The sequence below is a fragment of the Eubalaena glacialis genome, chromosome X (genome assembly GCF_028564815.1).
Source record: "Eubalaena glacialis isolate mEubGla1 chromosome X, mEubGla1.1.hap2.+ XY, whole genome shotgun sequence".
In the NCBI taxonomy this organism is placed as follows: Eukaryota; Metazoa; Chordata; class Mammalia; order Artiodactyla; family Balaenidae; genus Eubalaena; species Eubalaena glacialis.
In genome coordinates, this window is record NC_083736.1 from 58,524,994 (window position 1) to 58,549,505 (window position 24,512).

Sequence of the window (24,512 nt, forward strand, 5' to 3'; positions counted from 1 at the left end):
AGCCCTGTACCCTTAGTAGAGCATGTAGTACTACATTTTATAAATGAGACCCAGAGAGGGGAACTGACTTGCCCAAGGCCATTTAGCAGGTTAAGAGCAAAGCCACAACTAGAACCCAGGTCTTCCAATCTGGGAATAACCCGGTTTGGGGCTCTCTTTACACGTTTGACACAGTGGGGATGAATTGTATACATGCTTTGTGCCAGATGGGTCGCTTTTACACTGAGGATAGGTGCTCACTCCACAGGGGAAGGCCAGGCAATTTTAGCAATTCTGCTCTTAAAGTCCAGTTCCCTGTTACTATTATGCCCCCAGCTTTCCCATAGCGATTATCAGCATCTTTGCAATGATCAACATCTCCCAAGGTGAACTCTGGGAAGGCTGTTAGCTCAGGGCCAGGTTCCCTTAGGTTAGGTACTTAACCCCTCTGGGGCTCCAATATCTCATATGTGAGGTAGGAATAGTAGTAGTCCTCTCCTCATGGCATTGTTGTGAAGATTAAATGAGCTAATAATATATGTAAAGTGCCTAGAACAGCACTTGAGAAGCATTCAGTAAATGATAGCTATGAGGAAGAAAATGATAATGATTATGACTGGCTTCCTGAGAGGCCAAAGATGATGATGATGAGGAGGAGGAGGAGGAGGAGGAGGAGGAAGAGAAAGGGAAGGGAAGGGGAGGAGAAGGGAGGGGGAGAAAAGGAAAGAGGAGACAGGGTACAATAGGGAAGGGATTGCCCCCATGTAGGGCCTCCCTCAGAGGGAAAGTTGATAGCTAAGAGTCATGGTTCCTTTCCTGGAGCTTGATGAGATCCCGAGGCTCTGCTGCCACTTGCCACTGAGTCTGTTTCATAGTTGTAAAAAGACACGGGCCCCTCATGGAAACTAGGCAGAAGCCCCTCTTTTTGCCACATTATTTTCTGCTATGGCTGAGGAAAGACCATCCCTAAACAAGAATCCCCCATAAGTGGTCTAGGCTCATGTGCACTTCAGTGGTTTCTGTACTGTGCAGTACAGGGAAATGACACTGACCCAGGAACGAGTCGTTCCTGGGTTCAAATCCCCAATCCTTTATTTATTAGCAGTGCATTCTTGAGCAAGTTATCAAACTTTTCCAACCTCCAGTTTCCTCATCTGTAAACTGGAGATAATACCTACTGTGTGGGGTTGCAGTGAAAAATTTAAAAACAAAGAAGGCGAGGGTCACCATTCACTGGATGTCCATAATTTAGTGGGCGCTGTGGGAGGCAGCAGAGTGTAGTGGCTAAGAGCGTGGATACCAAAGTCAGAGAGTCTGGATTCAACTCTCAGCAATGCCACTTGCTGACTGTGTGACCTTCAGGGAGCTCATTAACTTCTTGAAACCTCATCTGTACAATGGGGGTAATAACAGAATTTACCTCATTGGATTGTTACTAGGATTAAATGAGATAATATTTATGAGTTGCACATAGAAAGCATTACCTGAGTGTTTCATAAAGTAAACAAATCAAATCTTCCTACCAACACTCAGTGTCATCAACTTAGAGATGAGAAAATTTAAGCTGGTAGAAGGCAAGTGCCTTCAAATTTGGGTCTGTCTGACTCCACTAAACCTCAAAAATGCTTGGAAGAGTGTAGTGATGTCTACAATTTATTTTGAAATGCATCAAAACTTAGGTGGATTGGTGGATGGATAGAAGAATAGATATGTGATAAAAGAAGTCCAGTAAAATGCTAATTGTAGGATCTAGGTGTGGCCATATGGGTGCTACCTGTAAAATTTGCTGTATATGTAATTTCTTTCATAATAAAATATCGGAGCCATAAAACATCTACCTGGTAATGTTACTTCTCTGCCTAAAAGCCTTGGTTTGTTCCCCAGCATTCCCACTTTATAATTTGACCTCTTGTATAATCAGCATAGCTCTCACTGACCACCCCCCCCCCACACACACACACACCATGTGGAATTGGCAGAGCACCGGGTAGAACAGATGATAATGGAGAGAGAGAGAGAGAGACCGCTCTGCGTTCCTACTTAGGGTGACCAACTTGTCCCAGTTTGCCCAGGACTGCTCTGGTTTTAAAACTGAAAGCCCTACATCCTGGGAAATCCCTCAGTCCTAGGCCCAGCTGTACTGTGAGTCTTCTTTCTTTCTAGTAGTGTTAAGGGCAGCTGTCACCTGTTGTTTCTAATCCATGTCATAGCATGCTCAGGGGCTCTGGGCAGACAGTTTCAGATCTGGCCCTGACCCACTTACCCTGCCATCTGGGTAGATGCTGCCCCCTGCTGGTGATGGGGTGAACCTGTTACGGAACCTCCCACCACATTGCTGTGCACACCCAGTGCAGAGGCAGTTATGCCTCCGCCGTTCTCCTCTGTACATCACCTTAGTCCTAGCCGTCTGAGCTTGAAATTCCATAACCCTGACAACTCCAAGGGCCTGAGACACTGCCCTTGATCTCTGAGTCCTCCTGCCAACCCTGACTCCAGACATTCTTCCACATCCTGACCAAGTAACCACATTGCCCACCAGGAGGCCTCTGGGTTCCATCCAGAAAGCAGAGGGGATGCCTCCACAGCAGGCAGGTGGTTATATTCATCCAAAAGGAGCAAGGAACAGATGTCCATACATGGCAGCACCAGGAAAAAGTGAAGAGTCAGCCTAGGGGTCCCCAAGAATACAAATGGCTGTTTATGGGTTCCCAAGAGAAAAGTGCACAGAGAAGTGCACTCCTTCTGCCTAATGCTACTCTGGCAGGGCACCATATCCCTTAAAAAAACATGGATTGCCAGGACCCTTGATGGCTCTGCTTTTGGTCCGATGCCTTCTAATATATGTCCCTCTGTGACACATGCATTGGGGTGAAGACAGACCTGAAAGAGACACAGTATAATAGCTTCTCTTTATTGAGTGAGCATTTACTATGGTCTAGGCATTGAACTGTGTGCTTCACATAATGCTCACATTTAACCTTCACAGAAGTCCTAAAAGATATGTGCGATTATTATCCCCATTTTACAAAAATCGGAGGCACCAAGTGTGTTAGGTTTCTTGCCCAAGGTCGTGCAGTAAGTTGCAGAGCTGGGACTCAAACCTAAGAAATCAGACACCAAAACTCAAGTGCATAACCAGTCTCCCAAAGAGATCCGCAATCTGATTTTCAATGGAAGTGCTCCTGGACACAATCACCATGAACTTCATAACTGACGTGAGTGTCCTCCTAAAGCCACAGCAGGACTGGGCGATGATACATTGGAAAGTATTGTTCAGTGCCCTCTCCACCTCTGTCTTTCTAGCCTATCATCCGCAACCCAGGAATAATCAGAGCCTAGCAAGAGAGTACCTCAGCTGTTACACTTCTTACTGACACTAAGCTTAGATTCACCACTGCTGAATCTATGGGTATAACTGGCTGCTGTTCTCCATTCTACCCCAATGGTGGCATTTACTTCTGCTACTACCCCACCCCTCAGCGCACCACCAGCAGCCCTCAGCCACTTGAATGAGCAGCATAGCTTCAAAAATTTCTATAGGACCCACTGGAGTTTACAGAGGAATAATGTGAAGCCAACACTCATCCCTGAGCACCAGAGAAGACAATCTCCATACAGAGGCCATCTTTATCACCCTTACCCCTGCAAAAATCTAGAGACAGTTACTAAGGAAACAAACCCCATGGCATTCTGTTTCCAGCTGCCAACGTCTATGAAGATTCACTTATCTGCTACTGCCGCTGCTCCACCTGGCCTGCCTAGAGCACATTCCCCATCTTCTAGCCCTGTGTCCAGCCCCAGCTAGTTGAGATGGAGAACTGGAGAGCAGAATGGAGGAAGTCTGAACTTCCACTAGCATCACATTCAGCCCCAGTTTCTGGTGCAGTAAAGGGTTCGGGGCCAGGCGAAAGCTTGTGAAAAGCCACCTTCCACCTCAGGAACGCCCATGAGCCCATTAGATTCCTTCACCAATAAAGTGAAGTCCAGGGCCAACCCTTACCAGGGAATAGCATGTATGTGTTGGAGACAGGGGTGCTCCATCTTTGCTCTGGCCATTTAAGCCAACTGGAGAAATGCACAAACTAGGTACCCCATGCCTCATAAATGCCACAAGGCTGTTTATGACAAGCCTCTGAGGCACCCCCTTGCTTGTTCCTGACCTGCATTTGCTCCAATTTCATCCTTTTGCAATGCACACTCTTGGCTCTTGACCTTGATTATACCTTTGGTCCTCCTTGGGTCTTGGGGTTTGGGGTTGATTGAGCAATGCTGGAACCTCAGCTCATCCACTGGCATGCTGTCTTGGGGCTTATGCTCTGGTTGTGGCCTCTCTGAATACAACTTTGACCTCAGTCGGTAGACTTTTTAGACTAGCTGGCCCAGTCCTGGCCCTGTCTTATAAGGAAAATGGTAATCAGACACTTGCTCCATTCCCCTTCCCCTGTCCTGCCTCCCATCATGCTAAGCACTGCCCAAGCCAAACAGTGGTACAGCTCTGGCTGGAATTGCCCGGTATCTCTCAATGCTTCCCTTCCCCTCTCTGACTCTCTCTTTTGTGGCCATTAGTGGCAGGGGGATAGATGCTAGTAGACATCCATATTGTTTCCTGTAGGCAACTCTAGAAGCCTTCTAAACTCCCTTTTTAATTTCCCCCAAAGCATTCTGCAGGATGGGTCATGATCAACCGCAGCATGGAGAAGGTGTTGAGTGAGATGGGAGGACCTAAGTCTATGCTGCAGTGCCAGCTGATGGGTGACTACTGGAAGATTAATGAGGTTTCCTGATGTATCTATTTAGTCCATCTTCTAAATGTTAATTTAGACACACTCATTCTCTTCCTTAAGTTCAGGATTGGAGGAGGGAAGGAAGGAGAAAACCCAGTTTCAGTTTTGCCTCAGAGCCCAATAATATGATAGGTATTCAACCAGCCTAGGGCTCTTAGCAGCCTCTACTCTGTTATGCAACCAGCTTGATCAACTTCGGTATGAAGAAACTCAGCAGTTGTCCCTAGCCAAGCAGAGGAGTAAACGGCAGCACACCTTAAAGCTTCAAAAATAAATTCAATAATCCCCGTGTGATCCCATTAAAATCCCTTCATAACTTGCCAGACATTAGGTCCCATTCCTTACACAGCTGATCCCTTGTTAGATTTGAGCCTAGGAATTTAGAGCTGGAAAGGTACTTAGAGTCATTTAGTCCAACTCGTCCTCATGTTAATGGATACATTAAGCCCAGAGAAAGGAAGGGACTGGCACAAGGTCACAAATCAGTCTACTGCAGAGGAAGAGCTAGAACCGAGGTCTCCTCCTGAGTTCCAGCCTATTCTAGGTTCCTGATGCCACCTTTGCCCTGATTCATCAAAGTAGCTAGATGTCCTTCTACTGGATACCCTCTTCTCTGAGGCATCCCTAAGTGATCTTGTCTTCCACGTGACCAAAGGTAGCCTCTGCCCATTGTTGCTGCATGGCAGTGAGCTGTGATGGAGGGGAGGGGGCATAAAGGAGCTCAGTCCCATGGGACAAGCCAACTGTGTTTGGGGAAAAATCCAGCTCCATATACCATCTAGGAAGACTGAGGCTGAACCCCTTCCAGGGACAGCATGGTCTTTACTGCCTGAGGCTCATCTCAAGAGAAGGCATTTGTTCCCTCCAGTCACAGCTCAAAGCTTGTTGGACCTTCATCTCTGCTCCTTCTCAACTCCCAATTCCAAGATCTGTCCACATCCAAAAGGGATAACCTCATAACCTCTGAAATGTTATGACACCATGTCCCCTTTCTGCCCCTCACACCCCTACCACGTTTCCCAGTCTCCTTCCTCCTTCTCTCAGTTCCTTCTGCCTACCTATTCTTGGACCCCACAGAGACCTCAGGCCTGGGACCCATCCTGCCTTTCTCCTCCAGCCTGGACCTCCTGGTCCATTGCTTCAACGTTTCATTTGCCAATACCTTCAGCTCTCCTTGTCCCCATCCTTCCTCCATCTTACCCAGAGAACCTCAAATCAAAGATCATTGCTGATGTTGTCCCGGGCAGCCAAGTGCTGCTGGGAACACCTCCCAGCCCTGGGTAGCCTGGCCCTGCTTAGCATTCATGGTCCCTAACCTCATCTGAGCCTTTAGCACAGTGCAGTTAGACCCTGATCACGATCATTTCCTGTTCCTTCCGTGAAGAGGAGTGAGGGCTGCCACCCAGAAGCCACATGGGTGCTCAGAATTGCATGTGTTACGGCAGCATGGGTAGGGGAGAAGGGCAGTCTACAGTTAGATTGGTTCGAATTTGAATCTTGTATCTTCCACTTATTGGCTGTGTGATCTTGGGCAAGTCAATAATCTCTCTTAAGCCTCATTTTCCTCTTCCATAAAGTGTGGAAAATAGTGTGGTGGGGAATCCATCTAAGGGCTTAGAAGAATACTTAGCAGATGGTAGGTGCTCAATAAATGGTGGCTGTTATTCCCTAGTGACCTGGGTAGCAATACATCTTAATTCCAAGTCTTATTGCTTAGTACAAAGAAGCTGCTGACCAAGTTGTTACTCTGATGGGGACTGGCTCAGGACCTGTGATGGGCTTGAGCCTGCAGGTGGACACATGAGGGGCTTAGTTTGGGAAGAAGACATGGGTGGGGGATCCAAGGATGTAGAGGCTGGGGTCAGACAGATCTGAAATCTTTGCGACCTGGAGTAAGTCACTTTACCTTTCTGAGCCTCAGTTTGCTCATGTGTAAAATGGGGGTAATAGTTATTGCTCAGAACACCTCCCAGGACTTTGGGGAGGATCAAATGGCATAATGGATGATACAGTGATTTTACGAATTATAACAAACAAACTCTCCTCATGTTAGTTGCATGCATGCGTGCGTGTGTGTGTGCACACGTGTGTGTTTGTGAGTGTATTCTCTCCCAAGGGCTATCTATGTTCTTGAACCCTGACTCAGAAGGTGGCAAGAAGCAGCATTGGAGTGACCACCCTAGGATGTCACTCTGAGGAAGAGCTTCCCCAGAAGAACAAACCGCAAGATTAGCCAGGGTCCAGTTAACCTGACTCTTCTTTTTTCCATTCTGGCAGCAGTTTAGGGTGAAAGACTTGAAATCTTTTTCTAAGATTGAGGCTACCCTATGAGCTAAATGTTGAATCATCTAAAAAGCTGATTATGTGAGCTCTGCCTCAATGACCTTCTGAGGATCCATCTAGCCCCAGGATCTGGTGGTATTATGAATTTCAAATCAGAATTATAGTCTCATCTCTGCCACTAACTTCCTGTGTGATCTTGTGTGTGTCCCATCTTCTCTCTGGGCTTCAATATTCCTAGGAGTCAGACAAGATCAGTAGTTTCCAAATGCTGGTCCATGGACTGGATGCCTCAGAATCACCTGGGAAAGGAAGACCACTCAATGCCTATGAAGTAGCTATGTTGATGAGTTGACATGAATCTGATCAAGTCTCTAGATGTAATTACCAGATTACAGGATATACAAGGGACAGAGGAACATGTTAAATGACACCACAGGAATGCAATCAACTAAATTCAGAATGTAGGAGATTCTGTAGGACAAATGTGGTTTCACCAAGAAATAAATGGAGAGAGAGAAAAGAGAGTAAGAGAATGAATTAGTTTTCAATTTGCTGTTTTAAAAAATTACCACAAACTTGGTGGGTTAAAACAACACAAATTTATTGTCTTACAGTTCTGTAAGTCAAAGGTCCTACACGGGTATCATTGGGGCAAAACCAAAGTGTTGACAGAGCTCTTTTCCTTTCTGGAGGCTCTAGGGGATAATCCATTTCCTTGTGCTTTCCAGCTTCTAGAGACTGCCCACATTTCTTGGCTCATGGCCGCCTTCCTCCATCATCAAAGCAAGCAAGGTTGAATCTCTCTGACATTCTTCTGTACTCACATCTCCCTCTGATTCTTCTCTCCTGTCTTCCTCTTCCACTTTTCAGGGCCCTTGTGATTACACTGGATCCACCCAGATAATACAGGATAATCGTCTTATTTTAAGATCAGATAATTAGCGAACGTAATTCTACCTGCAACCTTAATTTCCCTTTGCCATGTAACCTAATGCATTCACTACTTTCAGGGATTACGATGTGGATATGTTGGGGGGGGCATTAATCTGCCTATCACTGATAATTTGTAGGTTAAAGGAGAATTAAGATATGAATCAACGAAATGCAATTTCTAGATCTTGGATTGGATCCCAATTCAAACAAACTAACTGTAAAGTATAAGAAAAGTCAGGGAAATTTGAGCACTGATTGACTATTTGATGACATTAGGAATTGTTAACTCTTTAAGCTGTGATAATGATACAGCAGTAATATTGGGAGGAAAAAAAGGGTCCTTATCTTTTAGAAATACATACTGAAGTATTTTAGGATGAAATGAAATGATGTTTGGGATTTGCTACAGACTACTCCAATAAGGAGGTGAGAGAGTAAGAGTAAAGAGAGATATAGAGTGGCCATGTGCAGACAAATGTTAAAACTGGGAGGTGGGTACATGAGGTTTGATCACACTATACTCTATTTGTGTATACGCTTGAAAATTTCCATTATAAAATCATCTGGGGAAAAAATGGGCCACAAATTAATAGTAACAATATTTTTTTTCCTAGCTCTACCCAGACTCCCTCAGTGAGAAGTCAAGGACATTGAAATGCCTCCTAAGGAGACCTGGGAATCCTCAGGAGGTTCTCATGTATTCTGGTAGTATATTCCTTCTGATTACTACCTGGTGTCAGTCATTTCACTTCATTTTCCTCTTGCTCCCTGGTGTGATGCCCCCTTTCTCTGCTTGATTCTTGAGCCACTTGGTCTGTTTTATGAGGAAAAGCAGACTCTACTTTCACTAGTTCCATGTAACACAGGCAAAGTTGCTAGTGAAATCTCTAAGTCCTACTTTCACGAGACTTAGGAATGGGTTCTCAGAGACTGGGCAAATGTGAGTGGCAGACCCTATACTGTACTCAAAATCTTTCCACTGAACACTGAGCCATTATTCTTGACTCTCCCACCCCTTAGGGTAACGGTTTCCCCAGAAGGCTCCTTGGTTTCATATGCAAACATACTCCTGTGGAGTTGAAGGGGCCATCCTATTGGCATTTCAGTTCTATCTGACTTCTGAAGTGAACATAGTTGGAATCTCTGTTATACTCCAAACCATCGTTCTAACTAGGCATTAATAGATCCACATTACTGATGAAGGAACTAAAGCTCAGAGGTTAAGTAATTTGCCTAAAGTCACAATATTAGTGCTGTCTGGAGGAAGCGAGACTGTGCTCGCTCGGGCAGTAGGAGGAAACAGGATGGGACCGACGGGCAGGCAAACTCCTGCCCGGCCGCAGGTGCCCCTGCATGAGGCCGCCCCGTGCACCCTGACCAGGGGAGAACAGCCAAGATGGCAGAGTAGAAAGACCCTAAGCTCACCTCCTCTCATGAGCACACCAAAATCACAACAATCTGCAGAACAACCGTCGTTGAAAAAGACTGAAACCTACCAGGAAAGAGCCTCCACAGCTAAAGACATAAAGACAGAACCACAACGTGACTAGCAGGAGGGGAAGACTCATGATATAAGCAAATCCCATACCCCACAGGGTGGGTGACCCACAAACTGGAGAATAATTACACTACAGAGGTTCTCCCACATGAGTGAGAGTTCTGAGCCCCATGTCAGGCCCCCCCATCCCAGGTGTCCGGCACCAGGAAGAGGAGCCCCCAGAGCATTTGGCTTTGAAGGCCACCAGGGCTTGATTGCAGGAGCTCCACAGGACTGGGGGAAATGGAGACTTCACTCTTAAAGGGCACACACAAATTCTCATGTGCACTGGGACCAAGGGCAAAAGCAGTACTTTGATAGGACCCCAAACCAGACCTACCTGCTGGTTTTGGAGGGCCTCCTGGGGAGACAGGGGGTGGCTGTGGCCCACCCTGGGGACATAGACACTGGTGGGAGGTATATCGGAGAGCATGCATGTGTGTGAACTCTCCTAGAGGCTGACATTTTGGCACCAAAGCCTGGCTCCATCCAACAGCCTGAAGCCTCCAGTGCTGGGATGCCGCAGGCCAAGCAGCCAACTGGGTGGGGACACAGCCCCACCCATCAGCAGACAGGCTGCCTAAAGACTTCCTGATCCCACAGCCGCCTCTAGACATACCCCTAGACACAGCCCCTGCCCACCAGAGGACCAAGACCCAGCTCCACCCACCAAGGGGCAGGGACTGGCCCCTCCCACCAGGAAGCCTACACAAACCTCTAGAGCAGCCTCATCCACCAGGAGGCAGACACCAGCAGCAAGAAAACTACAGTCTCACAGCCTGCAGATCAAGTCTGCAAACACAGGCCAGACACTACCCTGGGACCAGCTGGCCCCTGGCCCTTGGGGGGGGGTGAGAGGGGAGTGCACTGCAGGGACAGATAGGATGTCTCCTACAGAGGGCCACTTCTCCAAGATCGAGAAGCATAACCAACCTACCACACACATAAAAATACAAGTATCAATTTAGGCAAAATGAGGTGACAGAGGAAAATGTTTCAGATGAAGGAACAAGATAAAACCCCAGAAGAAGAGCTAGGTGAGGTGGAGACAGGCAATCTACTCGGGAAAGAGTTCAGAGTAATGATCGTAAAGATGATCAAAGAACTTGGGAGGAGAATGAATGCACAGAGTGAGAAATTGGACGTTTTTAACAAATAATTAGAAAATATAAAGAAAAACCAAACAGAATTAAAGAATGCAATAACTGAAATGAAAAATACACTAGAAGGAATCAATAGTAGACTAAGTGAGGCAGAAGGACGGATCAGTGAGCTGGAAGACAGAGTAGTGGAAATCACTGCTGCCAAACAGAAACAAGAAAAAAGAATGAAAAGAATTGAGAACAGTTTAAGAGACCACTGGGACGACATCAAGGGCGCTAATATTCGCATTATAGGGGTCCCAGCAGGAGAAGAGAGAGAGAAAGGCCCGGAGAAAACATTTGAAGGTATAATAGCTGAAAACTTCTTTAACCTGGGGAAAGAAACGGTCACCCAAGTCCAGGAAGCACAGACAGTCCCATACAGGATTAACCCACAGAGGAATAAACCACAACACATTGTAATCAAAATGACAAAAAGTAAAGACAAAGAGAGAGTATTAAAAGCAACGAGGGAAAAGCCACAAATAGCATACAAGGGAACTCCCATAAGGCTATCAGCTGATTTTTCAGCAGAAACTCAGCAGAAACCAGAAAGGAGTGGCATGATATATTTTAAATGATGAAAGAGAAAAACCTACAACCAAGAATACTCTACCCAGCAAAGCTCTCATTAGGATTTGAGGGAGAGAAGGGAGAGTGGCAGGCCTGGAGAGAGCATGGAAGATCCACGCCATTCCCACATACCTTGTCTTATGCATCTCCTCTATATGGCTGTTCCTGAGTTATATCCTTTTATAACACACTGGTGATCTATATCAGAAAGATTCTGTTCCATTATCTCCGGTTGTCTATGGATTCTGTTGAGAAGGCAGCCATCTTTTAAACTGTCGTTCCTGGGGAGCTTTGGAAAGATTCTCCATTTTCTCTGGTCCTCCATGGAGTCTGCTGAAAAGGCAGCAGCCATCTTTTAAATCGTTGTTCCAGGATAGGTTCTCTGGGGGCAAGGACACTGGTGGCAGAGGCTCCAGAGAATATTGATCAGTGTGAGCTCTCCCAGAGGTCCCCATCTTGGCACCAAGATCCAATCCCACCCAACAGCCTACAGGCTCCAGAGCTGGAATGCCTCAGACCAAACAACCAGAAAGACAGGAACACAGCCCCACCCATCAGCAGACACGCTGCCTAAAGTTGTACTGAGCTCACAGCTACCTCAAAACACACCCCTTGACATGGCCCTGACCATCAGAGGGACAAGACCCAGCTCCACCCACCAGAGGGCAGGCACCAGTCCCTGCCACCAGGAAGCCTGCACAAGCACTTGGAACAACTTCATGCACTAGGGGTGGACACAAGAAGCAAGAGGAACTACGATCCTGCAGCTTGTGGAAAGGAGACCACAAACACAGAAAGTTAGACAAAATGAGACAACAGAGAAATATGTTGCAAGTGAAGGAACAAGATAAAAACCCACAAGAACAATTAAATGAAGAGGAGATAGGCAATCTACCTGAAAAAGAATTCAGTGTAATGATAGTAAAGATGATCCAAACTCTCGGGAAAAGAACGGAGGCACAGATCGAGAAGATACAGGAAATGTTTAACAAGGAGCTAGAAGATTTAAAGAACAAACTAACAGAAATGAGCAATACAATAACTGACATGAAAAATACACTAGAAGAATCAATAGCAGAATAACCGAGACAGAAGAATGAAAAAGTGAGGTGGAAGACAGAGTGGTGGAAATCATTGCCACAGAATAGAATAAAGAAAAAAGAATGAAAAGAAATGAGGACAGTCTCAGAGACCTCTGGGACAACATTAAACACACCAGCATTCACATTATAGGGTCCCAGAAAGAGAAGAGAAAGAGAAAGGGCCTGAGAAAATATTTGAAGATATTATAGCCAAAAACATCCCTAACATGAGAAAGGAAACACTCACTCAGGTGCAGGAAGCACAGAGTCCCATACGGGACAAACCCAAGGAGGAACACGCCGAGACACATATTAATCAAACTGACAAAAATTAAAGACAAAGAAAAAATACTAAAAGCAACCAAGGAAAAGCAACAAATAACATACAAGGGAATCCCCATAAGGTTTTCAGCTGATTTTTTTAGCAAAAACTCTGCAGGTCAGAAGGGAAGAGTGGCATGATATATTTAAAGTGATGAAAGGAAGGAACCTACAACCAAGAATACTCTACCCAGCTAGGCTCTCATTCAGATTCAGCAGAGAAATCAAAAGCTTCACAGACAAGCAAAATCTAAGAGAATTCAGCACCACCTAACCAGCTTTACAACAAATGCTAAAGGAACTTCTCTAGGCGGGAAAGAGACCAGCAACTTAAAACAACTTCGTACCTATATACACTGCTATATCAAAACCGCATGGGAACAGCAAACCCCAAAACTACAATAGATACACACACAAAAAAGAAAAAGCAACCCAAACACAACACCAGATATAGTTATCAAATCACAAGAGAAGAGAACAAAAGAGGAAGGGAAGAAAAAAGACCTACAAAAAAAAATCCAAAACAATTAAGAAAATGTCAATAGGAACATGCATAATAATAAGTACTTTAAGGTAAATGGATTAAATGCTCCAACCAAAAGACATAGACTGGCTGAATGGATACAAAAATAAGACCCCTGCATATGCTGTCTACAAGAGACTCACTTCAGATCTAGGGATATGTACAGGCTGAAAATGAGGGGATGGAAAGAAGTATTCCATGCAAATGGAAATCAAAAGAAAGCTGGACTAACAATACTCATATCAGAGGAAATAGTCATTAAAATAAAGACTGTTGGCCGCGGGTGGGCGGAGCTGGCCGAGATGAGCGGCGGAGGGACGGAGGTCCCCGTGGTTTGTGAGGCCGCCCCGGGCGGTGGCGGCGGCAAGAAGAAGGACTCGCTGGGGACCGGGGGCTCTCCAGCCCACCTCATTATCAAGGATCTCGGAGAAATTCATTCAAGGCTGTTAGAGCACAGACCAGTTATCCAAGGTGAAACCCGTTATTTTGTGAAAGAATTTGAAGAAAAACGTGGTCTTCGAGAAATGCGAGTTCTTGAAAACTTGAAGAACATGATCCATGAAACAAATGAGCATACTCTTCCCACGTGTAGGGAAACGATGCAAGACAACTTAAACCAAGTTCTCCAGAGATTGCAAGCAGCTACTGACTCGGTCTGTAGACTCCAACAGAAGGAACAGGAGCGAAAAAAGATGCATAATGACCATTTAATAGCTAGTGAGAAACAGCATATAATACAGTGGGAGGATTTCATGAAAGAACAACACAGCAAACAGGCTGAAGTGGACGAAGAGCACAGAAAAGCCATGGAGAGGCTTAAAGAACAATACGCCGAGATGGAGAAGGGCCTGGCAAAATGTCCAGCCTTTGGAGAACTTGAACCATAACAGTGACAAACTGATGAGAAAACATTAACTTCCCCTCAGAAACCGCTCCCACCAAACCGCTTAGCCTCTGCCTCAAATTTATTAGCAATGTATTCAGTGGCACTCTTCTGCAGAAAAAAGAAACTGCTACCGGAGTCTTAGCTGTTTCCTAGAAGAAGAATGCCACATCTTCCCAGTTTTAAGTCCTGTATCTACCTATATCTATAAATGGGGAGAAGTAGGAGGAAAATGGTATAAACATGCGCTTTGTTAATGAGGATTGGTCTTAGTTTCCATTGATTAACTCGGAGAACTGTAAATACAGACTTCTTAGAAAAGTAATTTAATTCATTCTTATGCAGGGTTAATGTTACTTTATTATTGTGGCTCAGAAGGCCGATATGGTGGCTGCCTGTCAGAGCCTCCCTGGCTCTTGGAGGAATGTGTACAGTGTTATTCCATGAGTAATGTACTGAGAAACAACTGTTCTGGGAGCAGAGACCACATTGAAGAGAGTCAAAACTTTGTCTCTGCTCTTCAAAGAGAGCCACGTTGGTCTCTGAATGGCCTGTTGGGAGAAGTTGCAGATTTTGCATGGCAGCGTAATGCCGTGTTTCACTGGATGACAAGACATGCTTGTTAAGTTTGTGGCCTTCCAGCACTTCATATTTTCAGCTTTTAAAATGTGCTCACAAGGAAAAGCTTACCAAAAATAGTTGACTTTTAACCTTTCCAAGAACCATAATCTTGCCCATAGATTTACCTCATTTTTACATGTGTTTTGCTGTGGGTAAGCTTTGTAAGATAAATAATGTCTATACATGTTTCAACTGTTTAATGAGTAATCGGCAAAATCTGCCAAGGCGTCCCTCTGGAACCATATAAAGATTCTGGCTCTGAGTAAACCAGAAGTATTTGCCCACATGGCAAATGATCCATGTTAAATGTAAATCCTTTTTAGTGTTTAATGTCTGTTCTCATAAGCAGGTGTATTAAGATGAAACATATACCAGTTCTGTCATCACTGTGATCTTTAAAAATCTGCATTTAACAATCTAATTGAGGAACTAAGTTGATTTTTTATTTGCCATAAACCAAGCAGAATTAAATGCAATAATTTTAAGAGATTTATGGCAAATGAATTTGAGGTATGGATAAATCTTTCAGGTCTTTTTTTTTTTTATTGCTCTTCAGTAAAGAAAGGCACAAGAAAGAAAATACTCAACTCTTGTGTTATCTCAGTGTTGCTACTGCAGAAAAGTGACAATGCTTGCTTGTGTAAATTTATGGCTTGCTGTCAAAGCTTCATTCTTGGCTGCATGTTGAAAATGTGATTAAAGTTAATAGAGGAGATGAAATAAGTATTTGAGATTTCTTTCAGTAACACTGAACTTCTGCCAACTCCCTCTGTCTGCTACTGTACGCTTGACAGGTTCATCCATCATCCTCTAGTACCTGGATGAAAAAGAGCACTTGCTGACATTCAGGCATGTTGGAATTTTCTTAATTCTCTTTCAGTGGATGGAAAAAGAAAACATACTTCCTAAAATATCCCACACATGAAAAGGGAGGGGAACCTTAAATGAAAATTCCTTTTGTACCATAGGCAGTTTTGGGAGAGCCATTAATTGCCAATGCACCATTGAACAGATGCTGGAACCAGGAGGTCAGGACTGTGTGTGAGCAGGAATGGTTCCTCAACTTGTGCAAAGATTTCTGACAGTGTTTGTTCATCTCATATGAATAATAAATACTTTACCATATGAGTTTGTATATACTATAGAAGGATCTAAGAGACTTCTTAAACCAAAATGATTTAATGGACTTTTTGAGCTTTAAACATTGATACTAAATTCTTTCTTTGTGACTTTCTTAGCTGTTCAGTATAGCTTCTAAAAGAGAGGGTTGCTTTTCTTTCCCTTTAATATTTTTAGTAGTGAACACTTTCACTTATATTTCCCAGTTTTTAAATCACTTTTGATATGTATTTTATTTATATATAAAAAGCTTTAGTCGTTACATAATATACAACATTTCTGCTGTTGTGCTGTCAAGCAGAGAGAATATGGATTCTGTGTGCCTCACAGGATTAGTTTCTAATGATCAAACAAAATAATGTTTGTCAACTTAAAGTGCTATAGAAATATTTGTCTTTAAATTCTAAGTATTTTTTATTTTTCATCATGATTTCTTTTTTGACTTACATATGTGGATTTTTTTTTCCATTTCCTAACATGTAGATTTTTAAGTTCTATTCTTATTATTGATTTCTGCTTTCATTGGATTGTGGTCCAAGAATAGATTCATATAAGACTTGAGATGTTAAAATTTGTTGAGATTTGCCATCTGACCTAAAATATGCTAAGTTTTTGTAAATGTTGTGTTAGTGCTTAAAAGTATGCGTATTTTCCAACTGTTGGGTGTTCATTAGACCAAACTTGTTAATTGTGTTGGTTAAACTGTCTCTGTTTTACTGTTGTTTTTTTCTTCTACTTGATCTTCCAGATTCTGAGGTGTGTTAAAATTTCCTACTCTAGTGGATTTTCTGATTTCTCCCTGTAATTCTGTCAGTTTTTATTTCATATATTTTGAAGCTTTGTTATTAGGTACGTACAAGTTTAGAATTGTTTATCTTCCAAGTTTAGAATTGAATCTTATATTTGTAGTCACAGCCTCTATTTCTAGTAATGTTTTTGTATCAGTTTATATTGCTTTAGAATCTGTATTTCTAAAAGAGAGACTTATACAGGCCACACCAGCTGGTTAATAATTTGTAGGGTATGTATTTCTTTATTCTTCTGTTGGACCTTTATATCATGTTTTCATGTGTCCCTTAAAAACTGTAACTAGATTATTTTTTCTTTCTATCTAATTATCTTTTAACTGGAGACTTTAATCCATTTACATTTGTTGAAATTACTAATATATTAGGATTTATTTATACAGTAAGTCCGCTACATATGAACCTTCAAGTTGCGAATTTTCAAAGATGTGAACCTGCATTCACCTGTCCAATCACATAAGCTAGTTCACATGTCTTTCATACATTGAACACCTTGCTGTGCAACACGAGGAGCTTACTAATAAAGACCTGACAGAATTGGAGGCCCAGAGAAAGGACGAAGAGAGACAAGAGGAAGAAGAAGTAACTGAAGAACAGAAGAGATTCACGACACAGGAAATGACAAGGGGATTGTCTTTATTTGAGGAGGCACTGTTAGTTTTTGAGCACAGGACCCAAACGTAGAACGGTACACGAGGGTTGCAGCAGCCATTCAGAATGCGATCCAGTGCTACCGTGTCATCTGTGATGACAAAAAAAAAAGAGCTCCTACCCGGACATCACTGGATCGTTTTTACAAGAGGGTAGGTAGAATTGAATCCAGCAAGGAACCATAACCTGTGCCATCAACATCAGGTGTGAGTGAAATTGCAGCTTGCCCTCCGTCTCCTGTTGCTGACGATCCTTCAGCTCTACCATCTCCCACCTCCTCTCCCTCCTCCAGTCAGTAACTCTTCTTGCCTGTTCACTCGATGCCAGCCCCAGTGTCCCAGCTGTTGTACTGTACTACTGTACTTTTCAAGGTACTGTACTGTGAGATTAAAAATGTTTTCTTTTAAAAAAAAATAAATAAATAAAGACTGTTGCAAGAGACAAGGAAGGACACTACATAATGATCAAGGGATCAATCCAAGAAGAAGATATAACAATTGTAAATATACATGCACCCAACATAGGAGCAGCTCAATATATAAGCCAAATGCTAACAGCCATCAAAGGGGAAATCGACAGTAACACAATGATAGTGGGGGAATTTAACACCCCATTTACACCAGTGGACAGATCATCCAGACAGAAAGTCAATAAGGAGTTCATTGCAGCATATGGAAGCAACCTAAATGTCCATCGACAGAGGAATGGATAAAGATGATACGGTACATATACACAATGTAAAACTACTCTGCCATAAGAAAGAATGAAATAATGCCTTTGCATCAACACAGATGGAGCTACAGATTGTCATATTGAGTGAAGTAAGTCAGACAGAGAAAGACAAATATCATTTGATATCATTTATATTAGAATCTAAAAAAGAATGATACAAATGAACTTTTTTACAAGAGCGAAATAGACTCACAAGCTTGGAAACAATTTTTTTTTAATATCTTTATTGGAGTATAATTGCTCCACAGTTGTGTGTTAGCTTCTGCTTTATAACAAAGTGAATCAGTTATACATATACATAAGGTCCCATATCTCTTCCCTCTTGCATCTCCCTCCCTCACACCCTCCCTATCCCACCCCTCTAGGTGGTCACAAAGCACAGAGCTGATCTCCCTGTGCTATGCGGTTGCTTCCCACTAGCTATCTATTTTATGTTTGGTAGTGTATATATGTCCATGCCACTCTCTCACTTTGTCACAGCTTACCCTCCCCCTCCCCATATCCTCAAGTCCATTCTCTACTAGGTCTGTGTCTTTATTCCCGTCTTGCCACTAGGTTCTTCATGACCTTTTTTTTTCCCCTTAGATTCCATATATATGTGTTAGCATACTGTATTTGTTTTTCTCTTTCTGACTTACTTCACTCTGTATGACAGACTCTAACTCCATCCACCTCACTACAAATAACTCAATTTCGTTTCTTTTTATGGCTGAGTAATATTCCATTGTATATATGTGCCACATCTTCTTTATCCATTCATCCGATGATGGACACTTAGGTTGCTTCCATGTCCTGGTTATTGTAAATAGAGCTGCAGTGAACATTTTGGTACATGACTCTTTTTGAATTATGGTTTTCTCAGGGTATATGTCCAGTAGTGGGATTGCTGGGTCGTATGGTAGTTCTATTTTTAGTTTTTTAAGGAACCTCCATACTGTTCTCCAGAGTGGCTGTATCAATTTACATTCCCACCAACAGTGCAAGAGGGTTCCCTTTTCTCCACACCCTCTCTAGCATTTATTGTTTCTAGATTTTTTGATGATGGCCATTCTGACCGGCGTGAGATGATATCTCATTATAGTTTTGTTTTGCATTTCTCTAATGATTAATGATGTTGAGCATTCTTTCATGTGTGTGTTGGCAATCTGTATATCTTCTTTGGAGAAATGTCTATTTAGGTCTTCTGCCCATTTTTGGATTGGGTTGTTTGTTTTTTTGTTATTGAGCTGCATGAGCTGCTTGTAAATTTTGGAGATTAATCCTTTGTCAGTTGCTACATTTGCAAATATTTTCTCCCATTCTGAGGGTTGTCTTTTGGTCTTGTTTATGGTTTCCTTTGCTGTGCAAAAGCTTTTAAGTTTCATTAGGTCCCATTTGTTTATTTGTGTTTTTATTTCCATTTCTCTAGGAGCTGGGTCAAAAAGGATCTTGCTGTGATTTATGTCATAGAGTGTTCTGCCTATGTTTTCCTCTAAGAGTTTGATAGTGTCTGGCCTTACATTTATGTCTTTAATCCATTTTGAGTTTATTTTTGTGTATGGTGTTAGGGAGTGTTTTAATTTCATACTTTTACATGTACCTGTCCAATTTTCCCAGCACCACTTATTGAAGAGGCTGTCTTTTCTCCACTGTATATGCTTGCCTCCTTTATCAAAGATAAGGTGACCATATGTTCGTGGGTTTATCTCTGGGCTTTCTATCCTGTTCCATTGATCTATATTTCTGTTTTTGTGCCAGTACCATTCTGTATTGATTACTGTAGCTTTGTAGGAAACAATCTTATGGTTACCAAAGTGGATAGTTGGGGGCAGGGGAGATAAATTTGGAATATGGGGCTAAGAGTTACACACAACTCTATAACTATATATAAAATAGGTAAACATAAGGGACCTACTGTATAGCATATGGAACTCTACTCAATATCTTGTAATAACCTATAATGAAAAAGAATCTGAAATAGTATATATATATATATATACACATGTATATATATATATATATATATATGTAACTGAATCGCTTTTCTGTACACTTGAAACTAACACAACACTGTAAATTAACTATTCTTCAATTAAAAAATAAAAGAAAAATGTTAACATCTGTGTTCTTCCTCTTTCCCCACACTACCATATAGCAACATTGGGCTTTATTTCCTCTGCTAAGTACTTACTTTTTCATGATATAAATGTTGATGTGCTGAGGAGAGTGAGGAGAATAACCTGAGGCTAGTGGAAGGTCTATATTAAGAAAGAGTAAGAAGTAAAACTGGATAGGTGGGTTGGCCCTGATTACAGTTGACCTGGAACACCAGGCCAAAGAGGATAAATTTGCTTTGAGAAGGAATAGGGAGATCTTGTGATATCTGGAATAAGGTGGGTGTGATGTAATCAAACTCCAGGAATGTGAAAAGTTTGAGCAAAATAGAATAGAGTCTTTGTTGATTTAGTTGTTGTTGTCTTAAATGTCATAGAGAGAGGCTTCAATCTCTGGTTGCTCAAGCCAAAAGGAGCCCAAAGAAATCAGATCAGAAATTAAAAACAGTCTCTGAGTAATGAGTAACTTTCATTTATGTCTCTATTTCGCATTCACTTTCATTTCCTTCCAAAACAGGTTCCTGGAAGCAAATTGAAAACTTAAATATAAGGGAAAAATATGTGCTTGTGTATTGTAGGGAAGATAAATAAGTTTTCCTCTACCCTTTGAAGTTCTTGGCTAGGGCTCCTGTGACAAAAGACAGATTAACAAGAGAAAAACAAAAACATTTATTAAAATGTATGTCTCATATATACTTCGGAGATACCCAGGGAAAAATAGATGGCTCTGAAAGAGATGGCTTAGAATTAAGTCTTAAGTTCTCATCATAACAAGAACAACAACAACAAAATGGTAATTATGTGAGGTGAAGGACGTGTTAACTAACTTTATCATGGTAAACATTTAGCAATATGAACATTAATCAAATAATCACTTTTTACACCTTAACCTTACACAATGTTACATGTCAGTTGTATAGCAACAAAGCTGAAAAAAAGAATAATGCAGGCTTAAATACCATCTTCAGCTGAAACAAAGAAAGGGTGCGGAGGAGGCCAGTTATGGGGAGGCGACTAGGAAAAACACTGTTAGGAAGGGAGAAGTTTGTTATGGAGATTTAAATAGGTACCTTCTCCACTGACAAGATTCTTTTATGATTTAGAGTCTTCCTTCTCTTCCTGGTGCAGAGAGGGAGATAGATACCTTTATAAATGGAGATATTTTATATATGTAAAATATATATATATTTCCTGTACAAAATGGTAATTTTTAGTCTGTTTTCAGAGCTTCTCCTATGTCTTCTGTTTCTCAAAATAATCAGCTGGAAATAATCTTTACACCAAAGAGGCACATTTTTGAATGATGTCGATGAAAAATGTTAATCAATAGTTGAACTAAGAAAGAAGTGGAAAATTTTATTCTAGCCAATCTGAGGATCATAACCCAGGAGACAACCTTTCAGAAAACTCTGAGCACTATTCTGCCCATTAGAGGTCAAAGAACAGTTATATAAGTTTTTGAGGCAATGGGTTATATGTCAAATGATGTATTGACAGTTTACACAATCCACATCTGCACTTACAAAGCGAGTATTGGGTCATGGGTCTTCATGACCCCTTACAAGATTAAGAAAGAATGTTATCTCCTAGGGAGGTCTGGTTAATGCAGATGCACAATACACATTAAAGAGAAGGGAGGAGGCCCAAATGGGCAAAGAAAAATTTTATGTTTAAATTTTTCTCATCTTGCCATAAAATATGAATTTTTTTCATCAGTGACATATTCTGCCACCCTTCAATGTTACTAAGTGCTCCATGCACATAGGAAAATGGAACCCTAAATTCAGAAGAGAACTATCCTATCTTGCTCCTAAAACCTACAACACCTATGCAGTAGCCCTGGAAAGGGGCTTTCACTTCCTGTCACACCCCATTGCAATACAGAGCAGTTCAGGGAGGTAGAAAGCTATATTCTTAAGATGAGCTAAAATCTTCTCCTGGTAGATTTTTCTGAGTTTTATGAGTCCTTCTTGTTCTACCTCCTGAAAATCTATATAGAATCCATCAATAACCAATTCTATGTAGCAGCCTTCTATATTTGAAGACAGTTCCAGCTGCCCTTGGCTACCAATTACATCACCTACTTGTGCCAAAGAAAATTTAAATTTTACTTTGCAACAAAGAAATTATAATCTGAATTTCCCATGGAAACATAATTACATATTTACCCAAAGGTGATTTCATCCAAAAATTTCACTCACAGATGCACACATACACACACACACACACACACTGTACACATAACTCATGGTTATCATAGATTGGTGAGTGGATTTGGTGAAAGGGAAAGAGACTAGGGTGCATTTTCTATGGGAAATTACATTTCTGTGGGCCTTTCTTGAACAAAACTCCTTGTGTATAGAGACACTGTGTGCACCTCTGATCCTTTCTTTGGCGCAGTTGGGTGCATGTTCGGTCTTGATGGAATATTCTAAGCAGTTTATCATATTTGAGAGGGTGGATAAGTCAATTATGGCCTTGCTGTTCACATATTCCTTAGCGATGTTCTGCCCAGCCTTCTGTAAGAAAAAAAAAGCCATTTGAAATCCTTATTTGATTAGGCCTATCCCTGTGCCAGGGCACACAAGTCACATCACGGTCTCCATGGTAGCCTTGAAAACTAGCAGCTTCACAACCATGGTAGCTGTGAAAACAAGCAGTCTAGTAGACTGGGTGTGGAATTTGTCAAAAAGCCCCTTCCCCAGACTGTTGTCACTTGCCATGTCAGGAATTTCTCTAGAAAAGCAACATTCACAGGGCTTGTCATTATTTGACCTGACTCAGAGCCTTGGCTCAGTAGGCAAATTTCTATCACCATGGCACTTGTTGAAATCAATCACTGGCAGTTGTTTAACATTGCAGTTGCCTAAGGCAGTGAAACTAGTTGGGTCAAATAAGATGTTGGCCAAAATGCTTAAGAAAATCTATGTGATGGTATGTCTATAGGGGGATTTGAAAAACTCCAATACACTCCTAGGAATCTAGAAGGACTTGCATGTGTGCAGGGATCTAGAAGGACATGCACATGTTTGTGCCCAGGAAAGACCTAAGAAGACCCTAATCTATCATTTCTGACTGACCTTGAGGCTCTGCATAAGCAGGAAGTGAAGGCTAAGACTGAATTGCCAGAACATTGAAAGTGTGTCCCAAAGCACACACAGAACCCCTCAGCAAAGGCTGACAGGTTTATTGGTTCAGGGAATTTAAGGAAATCTTTGTTCAATCACTAGACGACTACTAAGGTAACTGAGCAGAGACTGCAGTGCCTGCACATGACAGGGAATGCAGACTTTACAGAACTAGTCAAGGAAAGTCACTAGGCAAGCAAAGAATAACACCAACATCAATAATAACAACAATAAAACAGCAACAACAACAAACCCTGAGGGGTGGGAGAAATCTGATATCTAGAGTTGCCATATTATATAATGCAAAACGTCTAGTTTTGAACAAAAAATTATGATACAGGCAAATAAACAGGAAAAGTATAGCCCACAAAGGGGGAAAAAAGAAATCAATAGAAATTGTTCCTGAGGAAGCCCACATATTGGTCTTAATAGACAAAGACTTCAAATTGGCTGTTACAAATATGTTCAAAATACTATAGGAAGCCATATCTACATAATTAAAGGAAATTATGAGAACAATGTCTCACCAAATAGAGAAGATCAATAAAAAGATAGAAATATTAAATATTAAATGTAAATATAAAATTAATAAATATTAAATATTAAAAAGCACCAAATAGATATTCCGGAGTTGAAAAGTACAATAACAGAAATGAAAAAAAAAATCAATAGAGGGACTCAATAACAGACTCGAGCTGGCAGAAAAAAAGAATCAGTGAACTTGAAAATAGATGTGGATGGCTGATAATGGCTTCCAAAAATATGCCTATGTCCTAATCCCTGGAACCTATGACTGTTACTTAATTTGCAAAATGGGTCTTTGCAGATGGGATTAAGTTAAGGATCTTGAGATGAGGAGAATATTCTGCTGGGCTGTAAATGCCATCACAAGTGTCCTTACAACAGAGAGATAGAAGGAGATCACACACACGTGTGAGTGCACACACACACACACATGAGAAGAAGATGTGAAGATGGAAGCAGAGATTGGAGTGATGCAGCCTCAAGCTAAGGAATGCTGGCAGGCAACAGAAGCTGAAAGAGGCAAGAAATGAATTCTCCCTTAGAGCCTCTAGAGGGAGCATGGCACTGCTGACACCTTCATTTCAGACTTTTGGCCTTCAGAACTGTGAGAGAATAAATTTCTGTGTTTAAGCAACAGAATTTGTGATAATTTATTACAGCAGCCATAGAAAACCAATGCAATAGGTAAGTTGAAATTATGCACTGTGAGAAACAAGCAAAGAATGAAGAAAAATGAACAGAACCTCATAGACCTGTGAGGCACCATCAAACTTACAAATATGTTTATGAGGGAGAGG

At 41.9% G+C, this 24,512-nt stretch overlaps 1 protein-coding gene across 2 annotated transcripts; it reads left to right on the forward strand.

Moving 5' to 3' along the window:
- Positions 1 to 13,454: 13,454 nt before the first annotated feature.
- Positions 13,455 to 14,102, forward strand: LOC133082448 (biogenesis of lysosome-related organelles complex 1 subunit 5-like). 2 transcript variants are annotated; one of them, XM_061179045.1, is made up of 2 exons: positions 13,455 to 13,667; positions 13,789 to 13,936. In XM_061179045.1, exons 1-2 carry the CDS (start codon positions 13,460 to 13,462, stop codon positions 13,866 to 13,868), a joined length of 288 nt encoding a protein of 95 aa, XP_061035028.1. In that variant the 5' UTR covers positions 13,455 to 13,459; the 3' UTR covers positions 13,869 to 13,936. The 2 variants fall into 2 exon arrangements, with proteins under 2 accessions (XP_061035028.1, XP_061035027.1); XM_061179044.1 differs by having other exon boundaries at positions 13,455 to 14,102.
- The last annotated feature ends 10,410 nt before the right edge of the window (positions 14,103 to 24,512 follow it).

What these genes read in the sequence shown, in the direction of transcription:
- LOC133082448 (XM_061179044.1), top strand. Translation starts at nt 13,460, where the DNA reads ATGAGCGGCGGAGGGACGGAGGTCCCCGTGGTTTGTGAGGCCGCCCCG.